This window comes from Tigriopus californicus, chromosome 7, assembly GCF_007210705.1.
Source record: "Tigriopus californicus strain San Diego chromosome 7, Tcal_SD_v2.1, whole genome shotgun sequence".
In the NCBI taxonomy this organism is placed as follows: Eukaryota; Metazoa; Arthropoda; class Copepoda; order Harpacticoida; family Harpacticidae; genus Tigriopus; species Tigriopus californicus.
The window spans coordinates 343,276-367,745 of NC_081446.1; the positions used below are offsets into that span (position 1 = coordinate 343,276).

At 46.4% G+C, this 24,470-nt stretch overlaps 3 protein-coding genes across 5 annotated transcripts; all 3 read left to right on the forward strand.

Moving 5' to 3' along the window:
- The first annotated feature begins 5,219 nt into the window (after nt 1–5,219).
- LOC131883489 (uncharacterized) lies at nt 5,220–7,134 on the forward strand. Its single transcript, XM_059230972.1, has 3 exons — nt 5,220–5,570; nt 5,688–6,772; nt 6,846–7,134. Exons 1-3 carry the CDS (start codon nt 5,436–5,438, stop codon nt 7,009–7,011), a joined length of 1,386 nt encoding a protein of 461 aa, XP_059086955.1. The 5' UTR covers nt 5,220–5,435; the 3' UTR covers nt 7,012–7,134.
- Nucleotides 7,135–8,590: 1,456 nt separating this feature from the next.
- LOC131883485 (serine/threonine-protein kinase mTOR-like) lies at nt 8,591–17,422 on the forward strand. Of its 2 annotated transcripts, XM_059230967.1 has the most exons (3): nt 8,591–8,708; nt 8,792–9,351; nt 9,432–17,422. In XM_059230967.1, the coding sequence occupies exon 3, from the start codon at nt 9,485–9,487 to the stop codon at nt 17,243–17,245; it is 7,761 nt and encodes a 2,586-aa protein (XP_059086950.1). In that variant the 5' UTR covers nt 8,591–8,708; nt 8,792–9,351; nt 9,432–9,484; the 3' UTR covers nt 17,246–17,422. The 2 variants fall into 2 exon arrangements, with proteins under 2 accessions (XP_059086950.1, XP_059086951.1); XM_059230968.1 differs by having other exon boundaries at nt 8,668–9,351.
- A 92-nt stretch (nt 17,423–17,514) lies between these two features.
- Nucleotides 17,515–20,716, forward strand: LOC131883492 (lys-63-specific deubiquitinase BRCC36-like). 2 transcript variants are annotated; one of them, XM_059230974.1, is made up of 5 exons: nt 17,515–17,989; nt 18,620–18,878; nt 18,958–19,184; nt 19,247–19,470; nt 20,505–20,716. In XM_059230974.1, the coding sequence occupies exons 1-3, from the start codon at nt 17,540–17,542 to the stop codon at nt 19,125–19,127; spliced, it is 879 nt and encodes a 292-aa protein (XP_059086957.1). In that variant the 5' UTR covers nt 17,515–17,539; the 3' UTR covers nt 19,128–19,184; nt 19,247–19,470; nt 20,505–20,716. The 2 variants fall into 2 exon arrangements, with proteins under 2 accessions (XP_059086957.1, XP_059086958.1); XM_059230975.1 differs by lacking the exon at nt 19,247–19,470.
- The last annotated feature ends 3,754 nt before the right edge of the window (nt 20,717–24,470 follow it).

A 24,470-nucleotide genomic window follows, 5' to 3' on the forward strand; every position in this document is an offset into this window, starting at 1 on the left:
GAACTACACATAACGATTTGGAACTAGAAAAACTACACTACAAATCAGAAAGAAACTGCTAAAGCTAGACATAAACATAAATGAGCAATAAACTTATTAGGTTTTAAAGTAATTACGTCTTACCAAAGAGCCGTGAAAAACCAAACCTAATTGAGTGAAATATAGTGTAATATGCCTCCAAAACAAAACAATCTTTCAGTCAAAGCAAGGAAGCTATTTCTAAAGCCTACGATGATCGTCCAAAGATACGGCTGTAGACAGCTCAGGAACCTCCTATGTCCCTAGAAATTGACGCTGCAGTGTCATTGGTTGGAAAAGGCTCATTCAAACTGAAGAAGCAAAACTATGGTTAAGACATTGAAGCAAAGTGTCCTTGATAGTTTCTTGGAAATCAAAATAAAAGTTTCAAAAACTCAGCCTCATTTGAGTTACATATCGTTTGAACACTCGTATTTTAAGACTTATGTGCGCATTTGACGTCATTATGCATCTAATGGAGAAAATTCGGATACATCGTCAATCCGAATATATCGTCAATTTGGCTCCTCGGTCCCGAGAGCGACGATCGAAGCTGGTTCCACTGTAGCTTCTTGATGTTTGTGGGTATGTAAGTTTTAATCCTAAGCACAAAATCTGTATTTTCGCCTTCAAGGTTGGTTGCCAGATGCCGATTCAAGTTATCCTTGGATGTGTTCCGCAAGGTGGAACTTTGTTCAAAATTTTGAAGTTTATGTAGGGTGCATTGCTTCAAAAAGAGTTGCAAACTAGCGAGCGGGAATGATCCGAGGCAATTTGAATCCAGCAATCGAGGGGAGTCTTCAAAGAAAGTTGGAATTGATTCAAGGGAGGATTAAGGCCTCCATTGAGAATGATGAATTGAAAAAGGAGAGTGAAGTGGTTCAGGAGGTCAATCGAATCCGAATCATTTTTTTTCTCTTATGCATGCTAAGGAGAAAGATGAAACACCCTGCAGGGCCTCTTGGGGTCGATGGGGAAGCTTTAGACAATGTAGAGGCTATGGCTAACATACTTGGAAATCAATTCTCGAGTGTATTTTCAACTACAACGAGTTTGGGAGCAACAGCTCATTGCTCCGATGATGATTTTATTGAGATTAGCGAGGCAAGCCAAGTTGAGCAGTTGACTACTGGTCTAGTGCTCATAGATCTGGATGCTTCATAGGTCATCAGAAACTTGAGATTTCAAGTTTTCTTGGTCCTGATGGTGTGACATCTCACGGCCTGCTGAGATGCTCATAGGTTCTTGTTCCTCTTTTATGTGATTGATCCTTTACATCATTAATTAACTCTTCTCGTACCAATTTTCTAAAGGCGCACAGAGGTATAAAAAAGTTTCGATGGAAATACCCAAACACATCCAATGTTGTCCCAATTTTCAAAGGGAGAGATAAGTCGCTCCCCAGTAACTACAGGCCGATTTCTCTCACTTCGAACATTGCGAAGGTGTTTGAGAAGATCATGAAGTTCAAACTTGTTGAATTTCTTGATATACATGAAGTCCTTCCTCCTAGCCAGCATGGGTTCCGAGCACATTTTAGCACGGTTACCCAACTGATTGAGCATATAGAGCAGGTTATTGAGGGACTGGAGAGCCATGAATCAGTCGATGTAGTTTATCTCGACTTTGCCAAGGCCTTTGATAAGGTAGATCATGGCCTTTTAGTTAACAGGCTCCATGAGATTGGGATCCAAGGCAAGGTTCTCAATTGGCTAAGAAGTTTCATTTGTGGTAGGAAACAATTAGTTAAGGTTGAGGGATCCCTTAGTGACATACATGATGTCAAGTCTGGTGTCCCTCTGGGCTCCATTTTGGGTCCTCTCCTTTTCATTATCTTCATTGCTCCGCTTCAGAAGCTTGGTAGTAGTAATGTCAGTATCTCTTCTTATGCTGATGATACAAAATTGGTAGTTGGTAGGAATGGTCAGGATTCCGGTTGTCTGGCAAAGGTCCTAGACCAAATTTATTCCTGGGTTACTGCGAGTAACATGGCCTTGAATGGAATGAAATTCCGCTCAATGACCTTTGGGTCGACGCCATTAGACACTCCACTATTAGATGATGAAGGTAAGGACATTGAGCAGGTCTCATCCATGAAGGATTTAGGTGTAGTCCTCCAAGATAATGGAAAGTTCGATGAGCATATCCAGTTGAAAGTTGGTAAGGCTTTTCAAACATGTGGTTGGATATATCGCACGTTTAAGTCCAGAGATAGTGTCACGATGCTAACTCTGTACAAGTCGATTGTTCAGCCGCATCTTGAATATGCCTCTCCCATTTGGGCTCCAATGAGTTCAGCAGGTTTGCAAAAGCTTCAGCAGGTCCAAAGATGTTTTACCAGGAGCATTGAGGATATGAGAGAGCTCTCGTATTGGGAGAGATTAGAAAGGTTGGGTTTGTACAGTATTCAGAGAAGGTACGAAAGGTATCTGATATTGTACGTTTTCAAAAGCATTCATGAGCTTGGTCCCAACCCAGGATATAGGGTCAATTGTAGTGACCGTAGAGGCTTAACGTGCGTTTTGAGAGCACCTTCAAGCCCTTGAGAATCCAGGCTAGTCAAAACAATGAAGTCCAACTCTCTTCTTTCTAGGGCTCCTTCATTGTTCAATTTGCTGCCCTCAAATATTCGTAGGGCTTATGTAGGCGTTGATCCAGTAGCAGGATTTAAGTCAGACTTGGACAAGTGTTTGACTAAAATTCCCGATCAACTTTATTTTCAAGGGTTAGCCAGATCAGCCAACTCCAATTCGTTGGTCGATCAAATAATATCTATAAATAAAAGTCAAGTAAAATAAATAATCCTCTCGTCTTAAAGTGCTGGGATTCCAATCCCGGTAGCGGTAAGGAAGTCCGCGAAAAAAAAGAAAAAAAATCATGGCCTTGGTCCTAACCAATCGCTCCCTTATTGAGCTATGCTTCTGGTCAACTATTATCTGCTTTCAAGAACGGTATTTTACTTTGTAAACAGCCTGGGGACTTTTTACGAGGTCGTTTGGTATCGAGGTTGGGGTCTTGTGGCGCGATCATAATTCAACGACTAATTTTTTCGCCTCGATGATGCAAATAGCCCAGAGAGCGCGAAAATTTGAAAACAAAGTAATTAATGAAGATTTAAGACGACACGTAACACCTAATCTTTGAGTTGTACTTGATACTCATATTGAAAGTAGAGCATTTTTTGAGTGTCAAGCTTTTTTGACGCATGGGTACATTGATAAAGTCTTTGATCCATCACAAATTCAGCGCTCTGGGTAGAATCGTAGGGTCGTACTCCATGGGTCAGCGTAGAAGTTTCATTTCATGTGTGAAGAAGTGTGGAAGTGTTGAAGATAATTTTTGGAACAATATGTATCCCACCAATAAAGGTGTTACTTACTTGAATTGCTGTTTAACAAAAAGTCTGAATACTCAAATAATGATTTATTTTTGAAGAGCGGACAAATAAGCCATAACCGTTTGACGCACTGGTGACCATCTTTGACGTTTTTCCCACATCTGAAACGAACCAATGTTTTTATGCTTGCTCCAGATTGTTGCACAAGAGATTGGGATGGCGATGGGGATGGCGATGGCTATGCCTATTTCCTATGCAGTTGTTCCTTGAGTGGGCGAAATTGAAAATGGATCACATGCACTTAAAGTTCGTGTTTTTAGAGCAAGAGAAGCCCCTACACCGGCAATCTCTCTCTCTCTTACTCCTTTGGGAAGGCAAAGCATTCACTGCAAGCAGTGTTCCAGCTCAATTTATCTGCGTATCTTTTTTGCCTAATCTAATGGCCACTTCTATCTAAAGATGGTTTCTTCACGAAAACTTTGGGGAGGGTTGGATTCCTTGGATTTTGAGGGGGGAGGGCCCTTGCAAAGGGACTCATTAACAAAACTCGAAAAGTTCACGGAGATACATTCAAGGATTGGTGTTAAGCTCCATGGGAGGGGTTGAAATCGACACTATCTCCTCAAATCACGGCAACCATTCATATTGGCACGAAATAAAATGCAATCGGAAAACAATCTTAGAATGTTTGCAAGACAAATAGGGTCATGGAGAGTATTCATTAACATACAGAGCATTATCATGAAAGAGAAAGCAACCACTTAAATGCATGAACAGTACGGTAATACTTGACTGTGATTGATGAGAGCCCCTCGGGCTGGCATTCCCGTGAGCTAGCGTTATTGTATATTTGAGTCTGCGCTGGAAAACACAATTACCTTATCGTTCATCCAGCGAACTTATGACATAGGTAGGGCTGTAACGAGTCAGTAAAACAACTCGTAAGACTAGAGTTATTTCACTACCGAGATGATGAAAGACCACAACCCAGTTGTTAAAAGCCAAGGAGAGAATCTTAGATCGAGAAAGGATCTAATTTTTGAAGAGTAGTACGAGCTTTTCTCGATCTGAGATTCGCTCCTTTGCTTTAAAAAACTACTCGCAGCAGGGCTTTGGCTGTCCCTACGTAAAATGAACAGATTACAGCTCCCATGCATTTGTCCAAAGTGAGGAAATAATTACGCAACCAATATTCGTAAAAAGCTATTGTCTTTTCATCATCTTTTCTTTGGTCATAGTTCAACACTGTTGGCAAATGAAATGGGTACTATTGGCCAAATGTATTAAATGTAGTTGTGGTATATGCAAACCAACAAATTTCTCTCAAATCACCGAAACGATTTGTGCTTTAAAGTAGAATCGGACAAGATCCATTTTGAGTATAATAGATTGTTAATAATTGCTGGAGGAAATATCGATAAGCGAAAACTCAAACTGAAAAAAAAGAACAAAGCATTAAACTGCATGTTAAGCTCGCAACGTTCAGAACAACCAATTGAGGTTACAAAACCGACAATCGGGGCCATTAGATTTTTCAGGAGAGGACGTATGGTAGCAAAATGGTTGAAATTGGTGCTTCTGGTAAAAATGAATGAAATCCACAGTTGTAATCGATTCCAAAATTGCGCTTTGATATTCAAGATCTTATGAGTAGCGGTCGGAAGGATGCTTTCTCTATTTCACGGATCCAGTGCTTGACATCTTTCGGACGGTTCTAATTTTCATGACCAACTAATTCCATGAAAGGAAGGGCAGAAATGATATATATATATATATTAGATTTAAACTCTTGGAACATAAAGTTGCGCATTTGCTTCAAATGATGAATAATGAAAATGAAATGATAAATTCAAATCACACTCCTTGCAATTTGAATGCATGATGGCTCGGCCGGACTATGTCTTAAAACCACAGAGAAATGAGTTTTTTTTTGTTACAAATTGGTCACACTTACATGTTCAGCTTGCTTGTTAGTTCATTGCTCCTATCTGCTCAATCCTCAATAGGAACAGAAAGGTATCTCTGACCAAGTCGGGCCCCGCTAGAGACGGTCCCGCCTTCAACACCCCTACCATCTACCATGAGTGCTCCTGATTCGCCTCAACGGGTACTTCGACCGCCTCGGAACCAGTTTTACCATTATCTCGAGTTTCTGGTTTATGTCACCATCCTCATGGTCATCGTTCGATCCATCATGTTTTACTACCAAGATGATGTAAGTGACGGATGCCATGCCAATCAGCAACTTGAAAGGGCAACAAATGCTCTCCGTTATTTATGTTCATCATTCCTCATTTTTTACTCTCGATTCATTAATCTATAATTCACTCAGATCATTCGCAAGCAACAAAAAACTCAGTCTGCGGCTCATTGGCGCGGCAAGCGGAGTTTACCGGCGGCCGTGTGGGACCCTTCACGGCCAGAGGATCGGATAGCCATCCCGTTGGATCATCTGTTCGTGGAGAAGCCCCAATCACGCTATGAACGCCTCCGAAACTTGCTGGTCAAGGACCCCGACACCAAGGTGTTCATGGCCAATCCCGAGTACTTCAAAGCCATCGATTTTTGGCTCCGCATGTTCAATGTCACGGACGAGAAAGCCATAGGGACCATTCTGGCCTTGGAATCCGTGCCGGAGAGGTTGTCCAAAAAAGTTGTCCAAACGTATCACGATGCTCAGAGCGAGGAGGAGAAAACTCAGATTCTCTTGGGAGTGTTTGCCGCTAAGGGTGACATGGATGACGATTATGAAGAAGGGTTGGGCGGAGACGAACCCGTAGCGGGCCAGGCTGAGTTGCGAAAGTTCCTCAAGGTCGGATTCTCATTGGCCCATTTACTCAAGGAAATGGAGGATGTGGCTGCTTTGGAGCGTAAAAATCAGAGTCAGGTCAAGTCGCGGATCCAAACGCAAAAGGATCGAGTCAAACTGAAACGACGATTGGACGTCAAAAAGCGGAAACTTCTACCCAAGACCGACGAGCAAATACGGCGAATGGATGACCAAATCAACGACATTGAGCGACTCATTGCGCAGAAGCAAAACCAAAAACTTGACGAGGAAGTGAAGAAAATTATCCTAAGCGTTGAGCGCGAGGAAAAGGCACCCCAAGAGTCGCCTCAATACGTGGATGAGGAAATCACCGTGGACGCTGATGACGAGACTCGGAAAGTTTTGAAGCCTCTCGAGAACGAGGATGTCAGCGCTTTGGAGCAACCCTTGGCCCGTCATGACGAGGCTATGAAAGAGCTGCAGAAGTTAGACGCCCAACTCCGGCATGATTTGACAACCACCAAGACACCTGCACCTCGAACCATTCTCCATGGGGTCACCCGACATCCCCCAACGACGGTTTCGTCTAGTCCTGACCGGCACGATGTCGTTCCTCAACGTCATCAACTCAAGCAACAAGCCCCAGTGTAAGTAGTGTCAATTTAGATCCAATGGTTAGTGCTTCTTTTCCTCCTGTAGCGCCCTGTTTTGGCATTTCAGGTCCATTAGCGATGATCAACCGGCATCCTCGTCCAGTTTGGTGGCATTGGGACTGCCTTTACTCATATTTGCCATACTCATCGTGATCTATGTCAGTCGCCATAAAGTCAAAGTCCTTCGACCTTTTCGATCTTACGCGGTTCGATTCTCAAGGATGAGGGAATGAGACCCTAGCTTTATTGGCGGGATAATGAGAACCTCGTGACCTTGCCTAAAATATATGCTCTACTTTTAGTTAACAGAAATAGCGTTGCAATATCAAGACGCAAAGTGGTCGTTTTTTTTAATATATATTGTGAGTGTATTGATTTCGTTGCTCCACTGTCAGCCCCCGATAGAATAGAACATTTTCGTTCTTGTCGTGAATGCTTTTCACAGAATTGTCATAAGCTAGAAATTATCATCAAATTGGCTGGACTTCGAAAAAGGAATATGTTTGAAGTGTGCTTGTTTTACATCTGATCGTAGTCTTAATTGTAGCGAATTAATTTTTAACGGAATTGACGCAAATCCACACCAAAATTGTGCATCCCGTGCATTGTACTTCTCCCAGACAACCATTGTTCCGTGATAAACAACTGCATTTCTAGGTCGGTATTATAAACAAGGATGTCATCTTGAGATGGTCAAAACAAAACCAGCAAAGTGAGGAAATAAGTCAAATCATAAATGCAAATATCAAGTAAGGAACTAATGGCCTAAGGCCAAATAAGTGCCCCCCAAAAATATGTTACCACCAACTCGTAACATGAATGATCTAACCACATAGGAAATAAGAATAAGCAAGCACACTAAAGTTTCGAATTATTTGGATCTTCATGGCCATTGCATATTATGCTAACTTTCAAAATTAATTCAGAAGTATTTAGTATATGGACGGAGTTGTGTATCAAACAGATCATTTTTAATTAAAAACACTGAAATGTACTATGTAATCTGGATAATCTTGTTTTATTGATACTAGAGTTACTGTCTAAATTCAACGCAATGGCCCAACTTGGCGGTCAGGGGAAAGAAAGCCGTTTCCTCTCTTTAGAGTCCCTGGACCAAAAGAGCGCCCAACAAACAAGCTGAGCAGACCCGTTTTAAGTTTAAAGGCATACGAATACTGCTGAACTGTTAGGTTATGGTTTCTGATGGTAGAGGCGCTGCCTTTGAATGGCTGGCAGAGCACTCTGGCATGATTATATGAACTAGAAAACCACTACAGGCTCGTTTTCATCCTTCTGGTCAATGATCGAACTCATTTCATTAAGTTGAATTTCATCTGGGGGGGGAGTTGTAATCTGGTGTTCAGTTACAACGTGTGTCCTTGGCAAAGAGCCAAAGAGAACCATATCTGCTCTGGTTTTTATGGCGGATGTTTGCTTTTCCTCACCCTAAATTCATGGGCAAATATGGGGCCATTCAGATATTCACGTCATAACGATACCAAAACTTGCGGGAGAGTTATTGAGAGGTTGCGCGAGTGGCATTAGGTGTGGGGTGTCTAGGGTGACCCAGTGGCGAGGGCCGCAACCTGTACCGGGCCATGGCCCTCGCGCAACTCGCCTCTGAGCCGCCTGATTGTGGATCTCACTAGGTTCATGATTCGGTGGCACTTGGCCTACGAGCAATGTGATTCTGACCGCGGGCATTGTTCTTGATCGGATTTTGATTGGTCTTTGACACAAAGTTGGATCGGTCACGCTCCCCGGTCATGTGTATGTATGAATGAATGTGTGTGTGCCGTGTGTGCCCACTGGCACGCTCCACTGGCACGCTCCACTGGCCAGCCCCTGAGCGGAGACAACGACGAAGGACCACAGGGACACAGTTTTAAACATTGAGCGCACAGTCGGTGGTTGTCCTCCCCAACAACATGTAAGAGATACCCATGCCACTCACTCCGCGATATCTTTTTTCCTCTTCATGATCTTCATCATGATCTTCATCCCTCTCGATAGGATCAGTCTGGCTGTTACAAGTTCTCTGCCAAAGAGAGGCATGGTTTGGAATCTTTGAAATCCAGTTTTCTCTGACGTTAGCGCCCGCCGGCCCCCCACGCTCGGGTCGTCTTCAGCTGGCCCTGGCTAGCTGCGTGTGGCTCTGGGTGCGGGTGTGCCTCTTCCCCGTGGGATTGCGCCGCGCGAAGTTCCGTGGCACCCTCCGTGATCTCGATCTCAACCTGCTCAACATTCGCCACATTTGCCACATTCGACACATTCGACACGTCGGGTGGATGGTCAGCGATATCCCGAGGCCTGCCCACCTGCTCAGCTCATCTCCATCGTTACTTGATCAGCCAGGCTCCTGGATTGGAGGCCATGGCCCCAGAGGATTGAGTGACCGCCCCAGTCCTCGTGCCTTTTGATTTGTGCTTTATTTAGAAGGGCTGACCCAAGGTTGATCGTTGGTGGGCTCATGGGCAGATTCGCTGACGATTGGGCCTGACCCTTTACATGACCGGTCCATGACCCGATGATCCAGTTGTATTTCCCGCCTCCATCGTTATAGCCGCCAGTGCGTACGTGAGCCCCATCATAGATATATGTACATATATTGGCCGCCCATCAATCAATCCCTCATATCTGGTTTGTTTTTCAGGTTTGAGCTTGGGGTCGTCCTTGGATGGGCGTGGACTTTGAACCGGCTGCGTCATGACGTCCGGGGGTGGATCCAATCTGATGGGCAGCTTGGGTTTGTCGGGGGGATTGGGCGGGTCGTTGTTGGGCGCTAACATGAGCACCTTGAGCAACGCCCAGGAAAAGCAATCGGCCTTGGTGGCCTTGCAGATGTCTCAATCCTCCATGACAGTCAAGCTCGTGTCTGAGCTCAAGTCCAAAGTGGAAGAGACGCGTGCCCAAGCGGCCATGGAGTTGTGGCGCTACGTGTCCACGGAATTGCGCGAAGTGCCCATTGAGGAGTTGAACGCCTTCCTCGAGACGTTCACCAAGCAAATCTTGGACATGGTCAAAGGCGACGCTTTTGCCAAGCTAGGTGGCATTCTGGCCATTGTGGCCTTGATCAATGCCGACGTGTGCAATACGGGCGATCGGATCTCCCGTTTTGGCAATTACCTGCGCAACACGTGCTTGAACACGGCCTCGTCGTCTTCATCGGGCTCGTCGTCTAGTTCCACACACATCTCGCCCGAGGAGTTTGCCGTCATCGAATTGGCCTCCAAGGCCATTGCCCGACTCACCCAAGTGTCCTCGGGCACCTATACGGCCAACCTTAAGTTTGAACTGATTGATCACGAAGTCAAGCGGGCCTTTGAGCTCCTGCAAGGCGATAAGAGCGAGGGCAAACGCTTTGCCGCCGTCTTGATTCTCCGCGAGATCGCCTTCTCCATGCCCACGTTCTTCTTCCAGAACGTGTCCCGATTCTTTGACGTGATTTTCCACGCAGTTCGCGATGCCAAGCTGAAACTCCGCGAATCCGCGGTCAACGCCCTCCGAGCCGCCTTATGGGTCACGGCCAAACGCGAGACCACCAAACAATCGCGCCATCAACACCAATCCTGGTATTCCCAATGCTACGAAGAGGCTCTGAAAGGCTTCGACATGGCCGCGGACAAACGGGTCTCGAAAGAGGACCGCATCCACGGGTCTTTGCTTGTGCTATGTGATCTGCTGAGATGCTCCAATTACGACTGGGAGATGCGCAATCGCAGCATCGAGGAAGACATTTTATGCGATCCGTTGACCCAGGGGGCCAGTATCATCTCGACCCGCCCACCTGCGCTCAGTCCTGAAAGTCAGAGTGGCTTGGGCGCAGTTCGTAAATACTATCAATCCGCCGCAGGTTTCAAATTGACGCGCTCGCCGGCTGTGAGTGGTACGGGAGGCGTGCCCATCTCTTGGTTTGGCACGGTGATTGTCGGCAAAGAGGACGTGGTTGAAAGCATGCTCTGTCGGAACATGCTCAACGATCACTATGATCAGCTTTGCCACAAGGTGCTGTCCATTGCCAAGAGCCCTCAAATGGTCAAGAACATCAACATTCAGAACGCCCTCCTGCTGATCCTGCCCAAGTTGGCCGCTTTCCGCAAAGAGCTCTTCACGCAAAAGTTCTTACCCGAGGCCGTGGTTTTCACGGATCGCTTGTTGATTGACAAGAACCGCTACAACGCTTTCGTGGCCATGGGGCTCTTGGCGGTGGCCGTGGGTCCGGACATTCACCTTCATCTGAGGGTCGTGCTCACTCAGATCAAACTGTCGTTGCCCAATAAGGAGACCCCGAACAAGAGACGCTCCGTGGCGTTGGATCCCGCCATTTTTGCCTGCATCTCACTTCTGGCCCAAGCTTGTCAGCACTCGATACGCCACGATATCTCGGGCATGTTGGACTCCATGTTGAGTGTGGGCCTCTCGCCCCCTTTGACCATCGCTCTGACTGAGCTAGCCAAGTATATTCCCACTTTCAAGAAGGACATCGCGGATGGCCTCCTCAAGATTCTCTCCCTCATCCTGATGCAACAACCTTTCAAACATCCGGGCACGCCCAAACGTCTCTTGAGTCAGATGTCGCCTATTCCCGACGTTCCCGACACGGCCTCCGTCGTTCTTGGCCTTCGAACTTTAGGGAGTTTTGACTTTGAAGGCCACTCTCTCCTGCAATTTGTGCGACACTGTGCGGACAACTATTTGAATTCGGATGAGAAACTCATTCGCTTGGAGGCGGTGGAAACGTGCTCCTCGTTATTGAAGCAATCTTTGGGCAATGAAGGCGGGAACAAATCTCAGACCATCATGTCCACCATTAATGAAGTCCTGGCCAAGCTACTGATCGTGGGCATCACGGATCAGGAACCCAAAGTTCGAGCGTGTGTCATGAATTGTCTGGATGAGTGCTTCGATTATCACTTGGCTCAAGCCGAGAATCTCTCGGCTCTCTTCGTGGCCATGAACGACGAGCACTTTGAGATCCGGGAGCTCACGATTTGCATCATTGCCCGCTTGTGCCATATCAATCCGGCGTACATCATGCCCTCCTTGAGAAAGACCCTGATCCAGTTGTTGACCGAAATGGAGTTCAGCGGCGTCGGCCGCAACAAGGAGCAGAGTGCCCGCATGTTGGGACAACTCGTGGCCAACGCTCCCACTCTCATCCGACCTTACATCGAGCCCATCTTGAAAGTCCTGGTTCCTAAATTGAAAGAGCCCGATCTGAATCGTATGGTGATCACGAGTGTCCTCAGAGCCATTGGCGACCTCTCGCGTGAAGGCCTAGGCTTGATGAACAAATATGTAGACGAATTGCTGCCCATGCTTTTAGACATCCTCAACGATTCGTCGTCATCGCAGAAACGTGAGGTTTGTCTTTGGACGCTCTCCCAGCTCATCTTGAGCACTGGATGCGTGATTGAGCCGTACCACAAGTACCCGACCTTATTGGACACTCTGCTCGGGTTTCTGAGGACAGAACAAAGGCCCTCCATTCGGATGAAGACTCTTCAGCTCCTTGGCTTGTTAGGCGCTCTGGATCCTTACAAGCACAAGATGAACATTGGCCAGATCGATTCGGCTACGGTGACCTCGGCCCCACTCATTCCCATGAGTGAGATGAATGACTTGGAACAAAGTTGGGAAATGACGCCATCGGAGTTGTTTGTCAATATGGGCACATCCTCCTTGGACGACTTCTACCCGAGTGTGGCCATCGCCACGCTCATGAAGATCATCCGTGATCCAACTCTGTCCCAGCATCACACCGAGGTGGTGCAAGCCGTCACGTTCATTTTCCGCGCTCTTGGGATCAAATCCGTCCCCTATATTCCCCAAGTGATCCCCAGCATGATCAATGTGATTCGGTCCTCAGATGTGAAGTTTCACGACAACCTCTTTCGACAAATGGGCATTCTAATCAGCATCGTCCAGCAACACATTCGCAAATACCTTGAGGATATTTTCACTTTGATCCGAGAGTTCTGGACTGTGGACTCGCCACTCCAGCCCACCATCATCGGGTTGGTGGAGAACATCTCGAGTGCCTTGGGATGCGAGTTCAAGATTTACTTTCCCTTGCTGATACCCCAAATCCTCCGGGTACTTGCTTACGATTCGAGTCGTGAGCGCCAAGTCACGGGCATCCTCTTGAAAGCTTTGATCAAGTTTGGAAACACGCTTTCGGATTACATGCATCTGATTCTGCCCAAAATCGTGGGCTTGGTGGACATGGTGGAGGTCCCAATTATGGTTCGTCGATCAGCCTTGGTCTGCATTGCCAATTTGTCGGAGACCTTGGACTTTGCTGAATACGCCTCGCTCATCATTCACCCGATCGTTCGATGCTTGGACAAGACGCCCGAATTGCGACCGGCAGCCATGGACACGTTAGCCGCTATTGTGAACCAACTCGGCAAGAAATATGTCATCTTCATCCCCATGGTCAAATCCAAGCTCAACCAGCACAAGTTCAGTCACCAACGTTATGATATCTTGTGTGCGCGTGTCATGGAAGGCGGTACGCCATCAGATTTCGACGACGGGATGCTCCGATATCCGAGAAACCGACGCCGCACCGACGCTCCGGATCAAGGCAACACCGGCAATGAGGGCATGCGAAGCAAGCGTTTACCCACCTCGGCTAATTTGGCGAACCTCCAAGAGGCCTGGACCGTGTCCAGACGTGTGTCCAAAGACGACTGGCTAGATTGGTACAGTCGACTCTGCTCTGAGCTCCTCAAAGCCTCGCCCTCGCCGGCTTTGCGGGCGTGCTGGACCGTGGCGCAGCATCACTCTCAGTTGGCCAAGGACTTGTTCAACGCCTCCTTCGTGTCCTGTTGGACCGAGTTGGATGTGACCCAACAAGATGAGCTCATGAAAAGTCTGGAAGAGGCTTTGAAATTCATGGACTCGCCCGAGATCTCTCAAACCATTCTCAATTTGGCCGAGTTTATGGAGCATTGCGACAAGGGCCCACTTCCACTGGATCCCATCCTCTTGGGCGAGACTGCCATTCGGTGCAAGGCCTACGCCAAAGCTCTGCACTACAAGGAGGACGAATTCAACCGCCAGCCCAAAGTGCCCGTCCTTGAGGCCTTGATCTCCATAAACAATAAGTTGGGCCAGAAAGAGGCTGCAGCCGGCCTGTTGGAATGGGGCGAGAAGAACCTCGAGGGTGATCTTCAGGTCCAAGAGCGTTGGCATGAAAAGCTCCACGACTGGGAAAAGGCACTCAAAGTCTATCAGGAGAAATCCGAACAGACGCCCAACGACCCCGAATTGATCTCGGGACAAATGCGATGTCTCGAAGCATTGGGAGAATGGGGGGAACTTCATGAAGTAGCCAACAAGAATTGGGAAGTGGTCGAGTCCATAGAGGGCATGCCACGGTTGGCGGCTTCAGCCGCATTGGGTATGGGAGATTGGCCCTCCATGGCCAAGGCTACGGCCCTCTTGCCCAGGGAGAGCCAAGATGGGGCCTTTTACCGAGCCATCCTGTGTATTCATCAAGAGCAATGGATCGAAGCCTGCAATCTGATCGACCTGACTCGTAACCTCCTGGATACGGAGATCGCCGCACTGTCTTCCGAGAGTTACCAACGGGCTTATCCCACCATGGTGGCCATTCAAATGTTGGCCGAGCTCGAGGAAGTCATCGAATACAAACTCAACCCGGAGCGGCAAGAGGCGTTCCGAGAAATGTGGTGGAAGCGTCTCCAGGGCGTTCAACGCGTGGTCGAGGACTGGCAAAGGATCATGCACGTTCGATCCTTGGTGATCTCCCCTCAAAGCGATCAGCGCACGTGGCTCAAGTACGCCTCTCTGTGCCGTAAGTCCGGCCGTCTCAAGTTGTCCCATCGGACATTGGTCACCATCCTGGGATCTGACCCGAGTCTCCTCGTGAGCAAGCCCTTGCCGACCGATTATCCCCAAGCCACATTCGCCTATTGCAAGCACATCTGGGCCAGCGAGGAGAAGGAGCTGGCCCTGACCAAGTTGAAGCACTTTGTGGAGATGTTCCTCAAGCCCAACACGTTTGGCCTGATGTCCCGTGGGGATGAGTCCCAGCGGCCTCAGCTCAAGGATATGAGCTCTCTGTTGGCTCGCTGCTATCACAAACTGGGACAATGGCAAGATAACCTCCATGGCATCTCGGAGGAGTCCATTCCCACCATCTTGCAATACTATGCCGCAGCCACGGAGCATGACAATACCTGGTACAAAGCTTGGCACTCGTTTGCCGTCATGAACTTTGAAACGATTCTCTTCTACAAGCATCAGAAATCGGATCTCCATCACAACAGTGTTATGTGTGGTAGTGTGAGTGGGGGTGGGGCCTCAACGGCCGCTTCCACCGCTTCTTCCTCTTTGGATGCGCCCTTGAGCGTCCGTTCGTCCTTGCCCGTGCCCAACTCGTCCACGATGGGATTGACTCCCAAATTGATATCGTTTTACGGTGTGCCCGCTCTGAAGGGCTTTGTCAGATCCATCTCCTTGTCCAAGGGTAGTTCCTTGCAAGACACCCTTCGATTGCTGACGCTTCTCTTTGACTACGGTCATCAATCCGATATGTACGAGGCCCTGCATGAGGGCGTGCGCACCATCGAAATCGACAATTGGCTTCAGGTGATTCCTCAATTGATTGCCCGCATTGATACCCCTCGCCATCTGGTGAGTCGACTCATTCACCAGATCCTCATGGACTTGGGCAAGTTCCATCCCCAAGCCCTGGTGTACAGCTTGACGGTGGCGTGCAAATCCAACAACACCACCCGCAAGGCGGCAGCCAACAAAATCCTGAACAAGATCAAGGAAAGCAACGAGACCTTGGTCAATCAGGCCATGATGGTGTCCGACGAACTCATTCGTGTGGCCATCTTGTGGCATGAGCAATGGCACGAAGGCTTGGAGGAGGCCAGCCGACTCTACTTTGGGGAGAAGAACATTCCGGGCATGTTGGCCGTACTCGAGCCTCTGCATCAAATGCTTGAAAAAGGTCCCCAGACCCTGAAAGAGACCTCGTTCCATCAGGCCTACGGGAATGACCTGAACGAGGCCAAACGGTGCTGTCAACGCTACAAAGTGTCCGACAACAATCGGGATCTGAATCAAGCATGGGATCTGTACTACCACGTGTTCCGTCGGATTTCCCGCCAACTCCCCAAACTCACCCAGCTCGAGCTCCAGCATGTCTCCCCTCAGCTTCTCAAGTGTCGCAATCTGGAGTTGGCCGTCCCCGGCAATTATGTTCCCAACCGTCCCAGCATCTCGATCGCCGAAGTGGAGCCCGCTCTTCAGGTGATCACGTCCAAACAAAGGCCGAGAAAGACGACCATCCGTGGCTCGGATGGCAAGTCCTATATGTTCCTCCTGAAGGGTCACGAGGACCTCCGACAAGATGAACGGGTGATGCAATTCTTCAGCTTGGTCAATTCGCTCTTGTTGAATGATCCGGAAACTTTCCGCCGGAACTTGACCATCCAACGCTTTGCTGTGATCCCATTGTCCACGAACTCGGGTCTAATTGGCTGGGTGCCGAATTCGGACACGCTACACGCTCTAATCAAGGACTATCGAGAGAAGAAGAAGATTCTTTTGAACATCGAGCACCGAATCATGCAACGGATGACGCCCAATGTGGACCACCTGCCTCTCATGAACAAAGTGGAAGTGTTTGAGCACTCGTTGGAGTCCACGCAAGGCGACGATCTGGCCAAGATCCTCCTCTTGAAGGCCCCCAGCTCGGAGGTGTGGTTCGACCGGAGGACCAATTTCACGCGATCTCTGGCCGTCATGTCCATGGTGGGTTACGTGCTCGGCTTGGGCGATCGGCATCCCTCCAATCTCCTGCTGGATCGCATGAGTGGCAAGATCTTGCACATTGACTTTGGCGATTGCTTCGAAGTGGCCATGACCCGCGAAAAGTTTCCCGAGAAGATCCCATTCCGTTTGACCCGCATGCTCATCAACGCCATGGAGGTCACCGGCATCGAAGGCACCTATCGCCGCACGTGCGAATCCGTCATGAATGTGCTCCGGAACAACCGCGACAGCCTCATGGCGGTTCTCGAGGCGTTCGTCTACGATCCTCTTCTCAACTGGCGACTCATGGAAACCGGGCCCAAGGCCAGACGATCCAAGCCTCCGCAAGCCGGCGAAAATTACTCCGCCGTCACGGCCAGCCACGTGTCCACGGACTTGGGCTCGCTGGATGGTGCGGGTGCGGCTTCCAACGTCCGCATTGAAAACATCTCCATCATCGACGGGCTGGATGGGGACGGAAATCAGCCGGAGATCCTGAATAAGAAGGCTCTGGATATCATCCAGAGGGTCCGAGACAAGCTCACGGGTCGAGATTTCTCGCATGACGAAGTCTTGGACATTCACGAGCAAGTGGATCGACTCATCGAGCAAGCCACGAATAACGAGAACCTCTGCCAGAGCTACATCGGTTGGTGTCCATTCTGGTAGAGACGCCACGATAGAAAACATTGTAGGAGATAAAATGTATCCTTCACTCATATCTGAACATACAATGATGACCTGGACCATATCGAACGTCTACGTACACAAAGCCAAGTTGTTTGTTATTTAAATGAAAAAAAAAGCAAAATGTTGTGTCCCAAAATAAACCAAATTAATATCTAATTATCTAACGTTTTGGGTGACTGTGTTCCCGATTGATGTCCGTCCTGTGCTCATCCCTTTTTCAGATCCCGTCCCACCGTTTTTTAACTATCCTTAAATAGATCTGAAATTTTGACCATGATCGAGGCCGTGATCCTGAGTGCCCAGGTTCAAGAGGCCATTGTTCGCCATGCCATGGTCACCGAGAAGGAGGAGATCATGGGATTCTTGTTAGGCCAAGTCGACGAAGGCGGCTCGAGACTCGTGATCACGGGTTTGGATGCCACGGTTCGAAGCGACCGAAAATCGGATCGCGTGGAAGTGTCGCCGGAACAGGCGGTGGCCAGTTCGGAAAAGGCCGAGCAAATCGGATTGAGAGTCCTGGGTTGGTACCACTCGCATCCCCACATCACGGTGTGGCCGTCCCACGTGGATTTGCGAACCCAGTTCAGTATGCAGCAAATGGATCGGGATTTCGTGGGGATCATCTGCTCAGTCTTTTGTCGACTGGATTTGAATGACGCCTCCCAAAGCCATCCGAAAAAGCGTCGGGCACTCAATCCAAAGGGCGAACGTCGAGCTATGCTGGTAATTGTTTAAATGAATTATTATCTTTTGCATATCGCCTCGAGAAGATGGCCAGTTCACGGTGCATGAAGTTTGAACCCACTTCGGCCATTCTGAAGCAGAATTATTTCTTCCACAATCTGCAGGTATCGAGTACGGCCTCAAAAAGCAAGACTTGGGGGCGGTTTTCGATACCTTACCAAAATGTCCCGGACCCGAATATTTAGATATTTTTCCCCATCATTTTTGGGACTAAAATTGCGAAAAGTGTAGTTGCAAGCGCGGAAAAAGAAAAAAAATGGTAAGATCGTGTCAAGAGTAGAGTAGAGTCTGAACTTTCTCCTCAAGAGTTCGTACATTTTAATTCGTAAATTCACTCACAATCTTGTAAACTGAGGCATCTACGAAACACATACATTAGATTAATCTGCCAATGTTGCGACTTTAGGTTCATAGCTTTTTCAACCGTTCTAAAGTAAAAAAAAAATTGCGTACGAGTCTGCACTGTCGTTTCACTTTTCGTTAATGTAAGGGTATAATCAGATATATTTTGCATCGAAAGCAAAACTTCTTCTTTGGCGCCCTTCTTCGTTATAAATCCAAGCTGACATGTTTTTTTAACGGTATCCTCAACCCCTTTTGGGGTTTCAGGCCCAGCAAGTCAAGATGACGTGTTTTCAAGCATCACGGGCGGATGATGGGTCTTTGGTGAAGCGGGACATTCAGATCGTAGTTCAGTCTCATCAGCCCACCCTAACCGATGACATGGCCGTGCAATGTCAGGCCATCTTGTACGCCGAGCTCGTTCAAGAGCGTCAAGCTCGACTCGAGAAGTTGAATCGCCATCCGAGTGGCGTGATCACAGAGAAACGCCCGGAACTTATCATGAGTCGCGACCAGATTAAATTAGGTAAGGGGGCAAATACCGAAAATTTAGGCTCAGTCTCGGGTTTCACTCATGAGATTGGGCACGACTTTGTGTTTTCTAGAATTTGCTTTGGCTCATCATCAGCTTGTGCAAGACTACAGTATTCCCATGGCTCAAGCCTTGATTCAAGACACGGCCAATATCGAGTTGGAGATTCGAACCCTGACTCGGGAGAAAAACCGGCTACGGGCACAACTCCGAGGAGAACAAGTTCGAATGGACACGGCCTGATGTCGTTTTAGTCCCATGGGTGTCGTGGTCCGTCAACTGTTTTATCGAATATAAATCGTATGTAATAACGCCCTTCATGTACATTTCACTCCGCGAACGAATGCCTCTCACATGTGTAGGTTTCTGGCGTCAAACATGACGCCGGCCGGCCGATTTCTACTCAGCTGCTCCTAACGACACATGTGGATATGTTTTACCATGTGCCGAGTACCCATAATTTCTCGGTCGAGGGATGGGTTAGGTCATGAACGCCTGGAATATGGACGGGGGCGCTGAGGTCGACAACAAGTCTGATTCCGCACCTCTCAAATTAGTCTTGCCAACAAAACCACACTAGATTGGAGTGAGTTTCAACCAGAAAATCATATTTTTGAGTGTGTGAGCAACACTTCAATCAGAAACTTGTGAGGATAACTATCTAGAGAGATACCTTACCATTGGTATGTGATATTTGGTCTACCAACGAGTTCGAGTTGGCCGACCGAGGGTTGATCTGGAATGCTATCTAAAAATTTGTCCAAGTCTGACTTGAAAGATGCAACCGGATCAACAAGGCCTACGTATTCCCTACGAATATTAGAGGAAAGCAAATCAAACAATAAAGGATGCCGAGAAAAAAAAGAAGTGGACTTCATTGTTCGAACTAGCCTGGATTCTCGAGGGCTTGAAGGTGCTCTCAAAACGCGCGTCAAGCCCCTACGGTCACTAGAATTGACCCTAAATCCTGGATTGGGACCAAGCTCATGAATGCTTTTGAAGACGTACAGTATCATATACCTTTCGTACCTTCTCTGAACACTGTACAGTCCTAACTTTTTTAGTCTCTCCCAATACGACCTTCACATTTACTTGCGAAGGTTGAAAGATCCCATTGTAGTACTGTATGTCTAATGTCAAGCTGGGTCCTGAAGAACGTGCTCCATATTAGATCCTGCCTTTTTCATCCTCGTCATCTCTCCACTTTAAAAGCCTATTAGGAATACTAGCATCTCTTTCATCACTGATGAAATAAAAATGAGTTTTTGGTACAAGCACAATAAACACTCAGTCTTCTTGAGTATCTACCCGTTGTTTTACTATTATTTATTATTTATAGCATTTTCATGAATTACCCTGTTATGTTTTTAGCACTTTGACTTGCGTATTTTCTAAAAAGGCTTCTGGCATCTTTCATATTGTTCTAATCAACAGGGGTTCCCAATTCTTCATGCTTTGTCGCTTTCTTTTGCCATATCTCATTTCAAAGCCAGACAAAAAATGGGATAAAAATCGCGATGGTTAAAGATCAAAACAAGAATAAATAATATTCGAATGAGAAGGGAAGACGTGGTCAAATGCACAACAATATATTCCAGAAATGTTGTTCATTTTTTTCAGGTGAATACAGATGCCGTATCAAATGCTACCAAAGTTCAAAAGTGGACCATTTTGCCCAAAGATTTCACTGTGGCTGGCGGAGAGTTGGGACCAACTATGAAAATGAAACGGTTTTTCATTTACGATAAGTACCAAGACGCCATTGATCGTATATATTCAACTTGAGCGGGAAGATTGTTTAGATATTTCGAAATAAACCGAAAGTTCATTGAGCTTGATGTATAAAAACTCATTGGAGTTAGGGAAATTTGCTTTCATAGTTGATAAATCTACCTGCATCGTCAAAAGCAAACAAGTCATTTGTTGTAAGGAACCGGCTGGCAGGGGGTCCCTTCCAAGGGTTACTACTGGCCTTTGGGTTTGTCATTTTGCAAAATCTCAGACTCAGTCAAAGCTTTATTCGACCACGAAATGAGACACCCTGTAGGACCTTTATTTGTCAATGACGAAGCAATTAGTAATATAGAGGTCATGGCTAACCACCAACTTTTAAAGATATGATCTCGTTCACCAACCATCTCAAATCATTAATAGTCAATGCCAGGGCCAGGATCGGAAACATTTGCCATAGACTTCCTATCAAGAATCTTACCCTTCCGATAGTTCTTCAACTCTTCTGGACCTACATCACTCCAATTTTCCTCTACGGCCTTCACCTTTGGCTCCCAAACTCCGCCCAATCCGCCCTCAAATCCGCCGATGCCACCTACACCACGTTCCTCAAGCGATACCTCTGCGTGCCCCAATATGCCAACAATGCATGGACACATTTTCTATGTGAAACCGAGCCCCTCACCATCGGGCTGGCCAGGTTAGTGTCCAACAGTGTTGGGAACCTGACCTTTCCGGAGGTGATGTCCGGACACAAGTTGTCCTTCCCGGTCAAGGACTTGCTAACACCTTATTGTCCTTGGCCCGACATCCCTTCGGAGTATTGGCGGTCACGTACCTTTGTCCGTCTCCCAGCCAAATGCCATCAGCGACGGGAGTTGACAAAGGATCTGTTCAATCTGGCCCATCCACTCTACTGCAATAACCAAGATTTTCATCACTTACCTCTACCTACCTGTCTTTGTACTATCTGTAACTCACCTTTTACCTTTTTTTCATGTGCATTGAACCAATTCTAGTCATACTCATTGTGATATCACTTTCTAGTCAACTATTTTATTGCCTTTAACTTCTTGACATTTTTCTTGTTTTATCAACAAACCTTTGCATAATGTATATACATCAGATTTTATTTTATAGTTATTTTTACGCCATGACATGACCAAGAGTCGCAATAAAGATTATAAATTTATTTTTTCCAAGATAAGCAATTAATATGATAAAAACAATTACTGATTGTTGACTAATCTGGGCCAAATTTGGGCCCAAGATATGGCTAATGGAGCTCAGGAGATATAGTGCAGTAGTTAAATTAAAGTTATGTAGGAGGGACTACAAGCAAATTTAAATCTTTGAACTCCTCTCGGCCAGCGACATCGGTAAGCTTTTTAACGAACACTTTTCAGTTTTTGTTGCTGTTGTTGTTGCCTACATCGGCTTTGTTAAAGACCTTTGATGCGGTAGGTCATGGATCTTTGCTTAAGAGACTGCATAAGATATGCTTATCAATTGGCTGATACATTTCATTCATGATGAGAAGCTACGGTAGTAAGTTGAAGGCTCGCTAGTGACATAGTAGGTGACATGGCTCCAATTTAGCACCTCTCCTTTTATTTTCAAAGCGCATTCATTGCTCCGCTTCAAAAGCTTAGTATTACTGCCGGTACCTCTTCTAATGATGATGATACGAAGTTAGTTTCTAGTAGGAATGGCCAAAATTCCAGTTGTCTTCAATTGAATGTACTCTTGAGGTTCCAAAAATAATATGAACTTTGACCTTTGGATCCACGCCGTACAACAAACGCTCCACTCGTATGAAGTACGGAGATTGTTGATCCAGTAGCCTCTTTCAAGTCAGGTTTGGACAAATTTTTGACAAGCATTCCATATCAATCCATTTCCAAGGGCTAACTCGGTCTGCCACCTCAAATTCGATAGCAATAGACCATGATCACATAAACATTCAAAAGTCAACAAAAAGAGGGAAAAAATCCTTCATTTGAATGGTCCGGACTACCCAATATGAAAAGCATATACGTATAAGCTAAACTGAGTCTGCAGACTTTTTGCCTGAGATTGGGTTCATGAGCAAATGGTAAGTCATGCTCCGAATCACTACTACTTTCATTATGGGCAAATAAATCTACTACTAATAAGACAAATATCATTTCTATCAATATTACTATTCTCATTATTCTAACTGACTTAGCCCTCTGTAGTGCCTCGATCAATGGGATACTCCTTCATTGCTGAAATATCCGTCATCACCTTCCGCGATTGCATGGTCAGGCCGTCAGACAGATTCTGATTACATCTCATTTTTGTTCTCAGAATAATGCCACGGTCATCCTGGTCAAAAACAACCATGTTGTTCTTTGGATTTTCGTATACTTCCTAGATAGAGGAATGATGGGGGATTTATCTTAGCAGCTAGTACAGCTATTCTTTTCGCAACCTCCTAGGCTGCGTGACGACCGCATGCCAACCGGATTATAGCTGGTTGTTCATCCGGTTGGCATTGCGTCTTATGATTTACCCTAGTACGGACTTATCTTTATCAAGCACCCACCCAATCCTAGTCGTAGGCTGCCGGTCGTTCCAGGGAACGGCACCTGTTTTGCCCTTCCTATGTGGGTGTCTCTATCTCGACGCTCCACTAAATCACTCTTTTCTGTAACTAGAACAATATTAGTATACTGTTGCACTGTTTCTGCCTCAAAACAATGTTGATTCCTTTTATAATTTATTACTTAATCATTGGCCCTGTTCCATAATCAATAAAGTCATTAAATTTCATCTACAAAGTTTGCCAGCTTTTTAAAGAAACTCACTTGATGCCAAACTCGTTGATGGAGTGAATGAGACCGCAGAGGATGGATAACACCAGGTGATGTTGAACATATTGGGATGCTAAGACATTGATTCTCCAGAAGAGCATATCCAACACTATGAAATTGACCATCCATAAAAACGAAAGGTGAATGACAGTAAGTTCAATAGTAAGGCAACTCTTAGACATCACCGTGTCTGTCAGGGCCGTCTCATACCCATTGAATCAACTGCGGCACTCCAAGCGAAAGGCTAAAAAAAGCGCCATACTACAAACTGCATGGCTTATCAATCGTCATGCACTCACTTGTGTATCGATCTTTGTTCCGAATTGACCTAATTTGATGGATGGAGCCCGTGAAGATTGATTGACCCCAATGGTATTGAACAAGGTCAAAACGAAGAAGCTTGAGGATAAAAGCACTTAACAAGATATCTTTAAAATTAACGAGTTACCACTCAAGATAAAGAAAGAAAGTCAAAGCTCACAAAAACCGCTTTTTGGATGAGAAACGTGCTTTAGTGATGTGGATTGAAAGTAAAACCGGAAAAATGATTCTGGCAGAGGAAAAACGTGGAATGCTTGATTTGATATATTTTTTCCAATTTAGGGATGGTCTTGTGTATCCAAGAACCATCTCGTTCAATGATAATCAGTCAACAGAATGTGCTTGGTTATAGAAGAAGAAATTGCATTTTTAAAAGTCAAATGATAACACCCTTTTTACACTAAAAAGAGCGAATTTCAATTTTGAGAAGAGCTTTCCTCATTACAGATTTATGTCCATCTGGGGAGTTTGCCACCTAGGGCACAATGTACTTGATGCGTAATCACGAACTTAAAGAAATACACACTATGAACGAGCTTCCTGCCAACGTAGCTCTCTACAATTACAGGCAGGTCACATTATATTATCTACTTGTAAAGTACTTGTTTCAGGCGGAATATTCGAAGTTTATTTAGTATATATTGTAGGCATAGGTTTTCGCTCAAATGGGAAGCGGAGGGGAAATGTCGGTTTTGAC

Excerpts from the sequence above, each read along its gene's own strand:
- LOC131883489 (XM_059230972.1), top strand. The coding sequence starts at position 5,436 with ATGAGTGCTCCTGATTCGCCTCAACGGGTACTTCGACCGCCTCGGAAC. Across the intron at positions 5,571-5,687 it reads TGTTTTACTACCAAGATGAT|ATCATTCGCAAGCAACAAAA; the intron begins GTAAGTGACGGA and ends TAATTCACTCAG. Across the intron at positions 6,773-6,845 it reads CTCAAGCAACAAGCCCCAGT|GTCCATTAGCGATGATCAAC; the intron begins GTAAGTAGTGTC and ends TTGGCATTTCAG.
- LOC131883485 (XM_059230967.1), top strand. The coding sequence starts at position 9,485 with ATGACGTCCGGGGGTGGATCCAATCTGATGGGCAGCTTGGGTTTGTCG.
- LOC131883492 (XM_059230974.1), top strand. The coding sequence starts at position 17,540 with ATGATCGAGGCCGTGATCCTGAGTGCCCAGGTTCAAGAGGCCATTGTT. Across the intron at positions 17,990-18,619 it reads GCGAACGTCGAGCTATGCTG|GCCCAGCAAGTCAAGATGAC; the intron begins GTAATTGTTTAA and ends TTGGGGTTTCAG. Across the intron at positions 18,879-18,957 it reads TCGCGACCAGATTAAATTAG|AATTTGCTTTGGCTCATCAT; the intron begins GTAAGGGGGCAA and ends TGTGTTTTCTAG.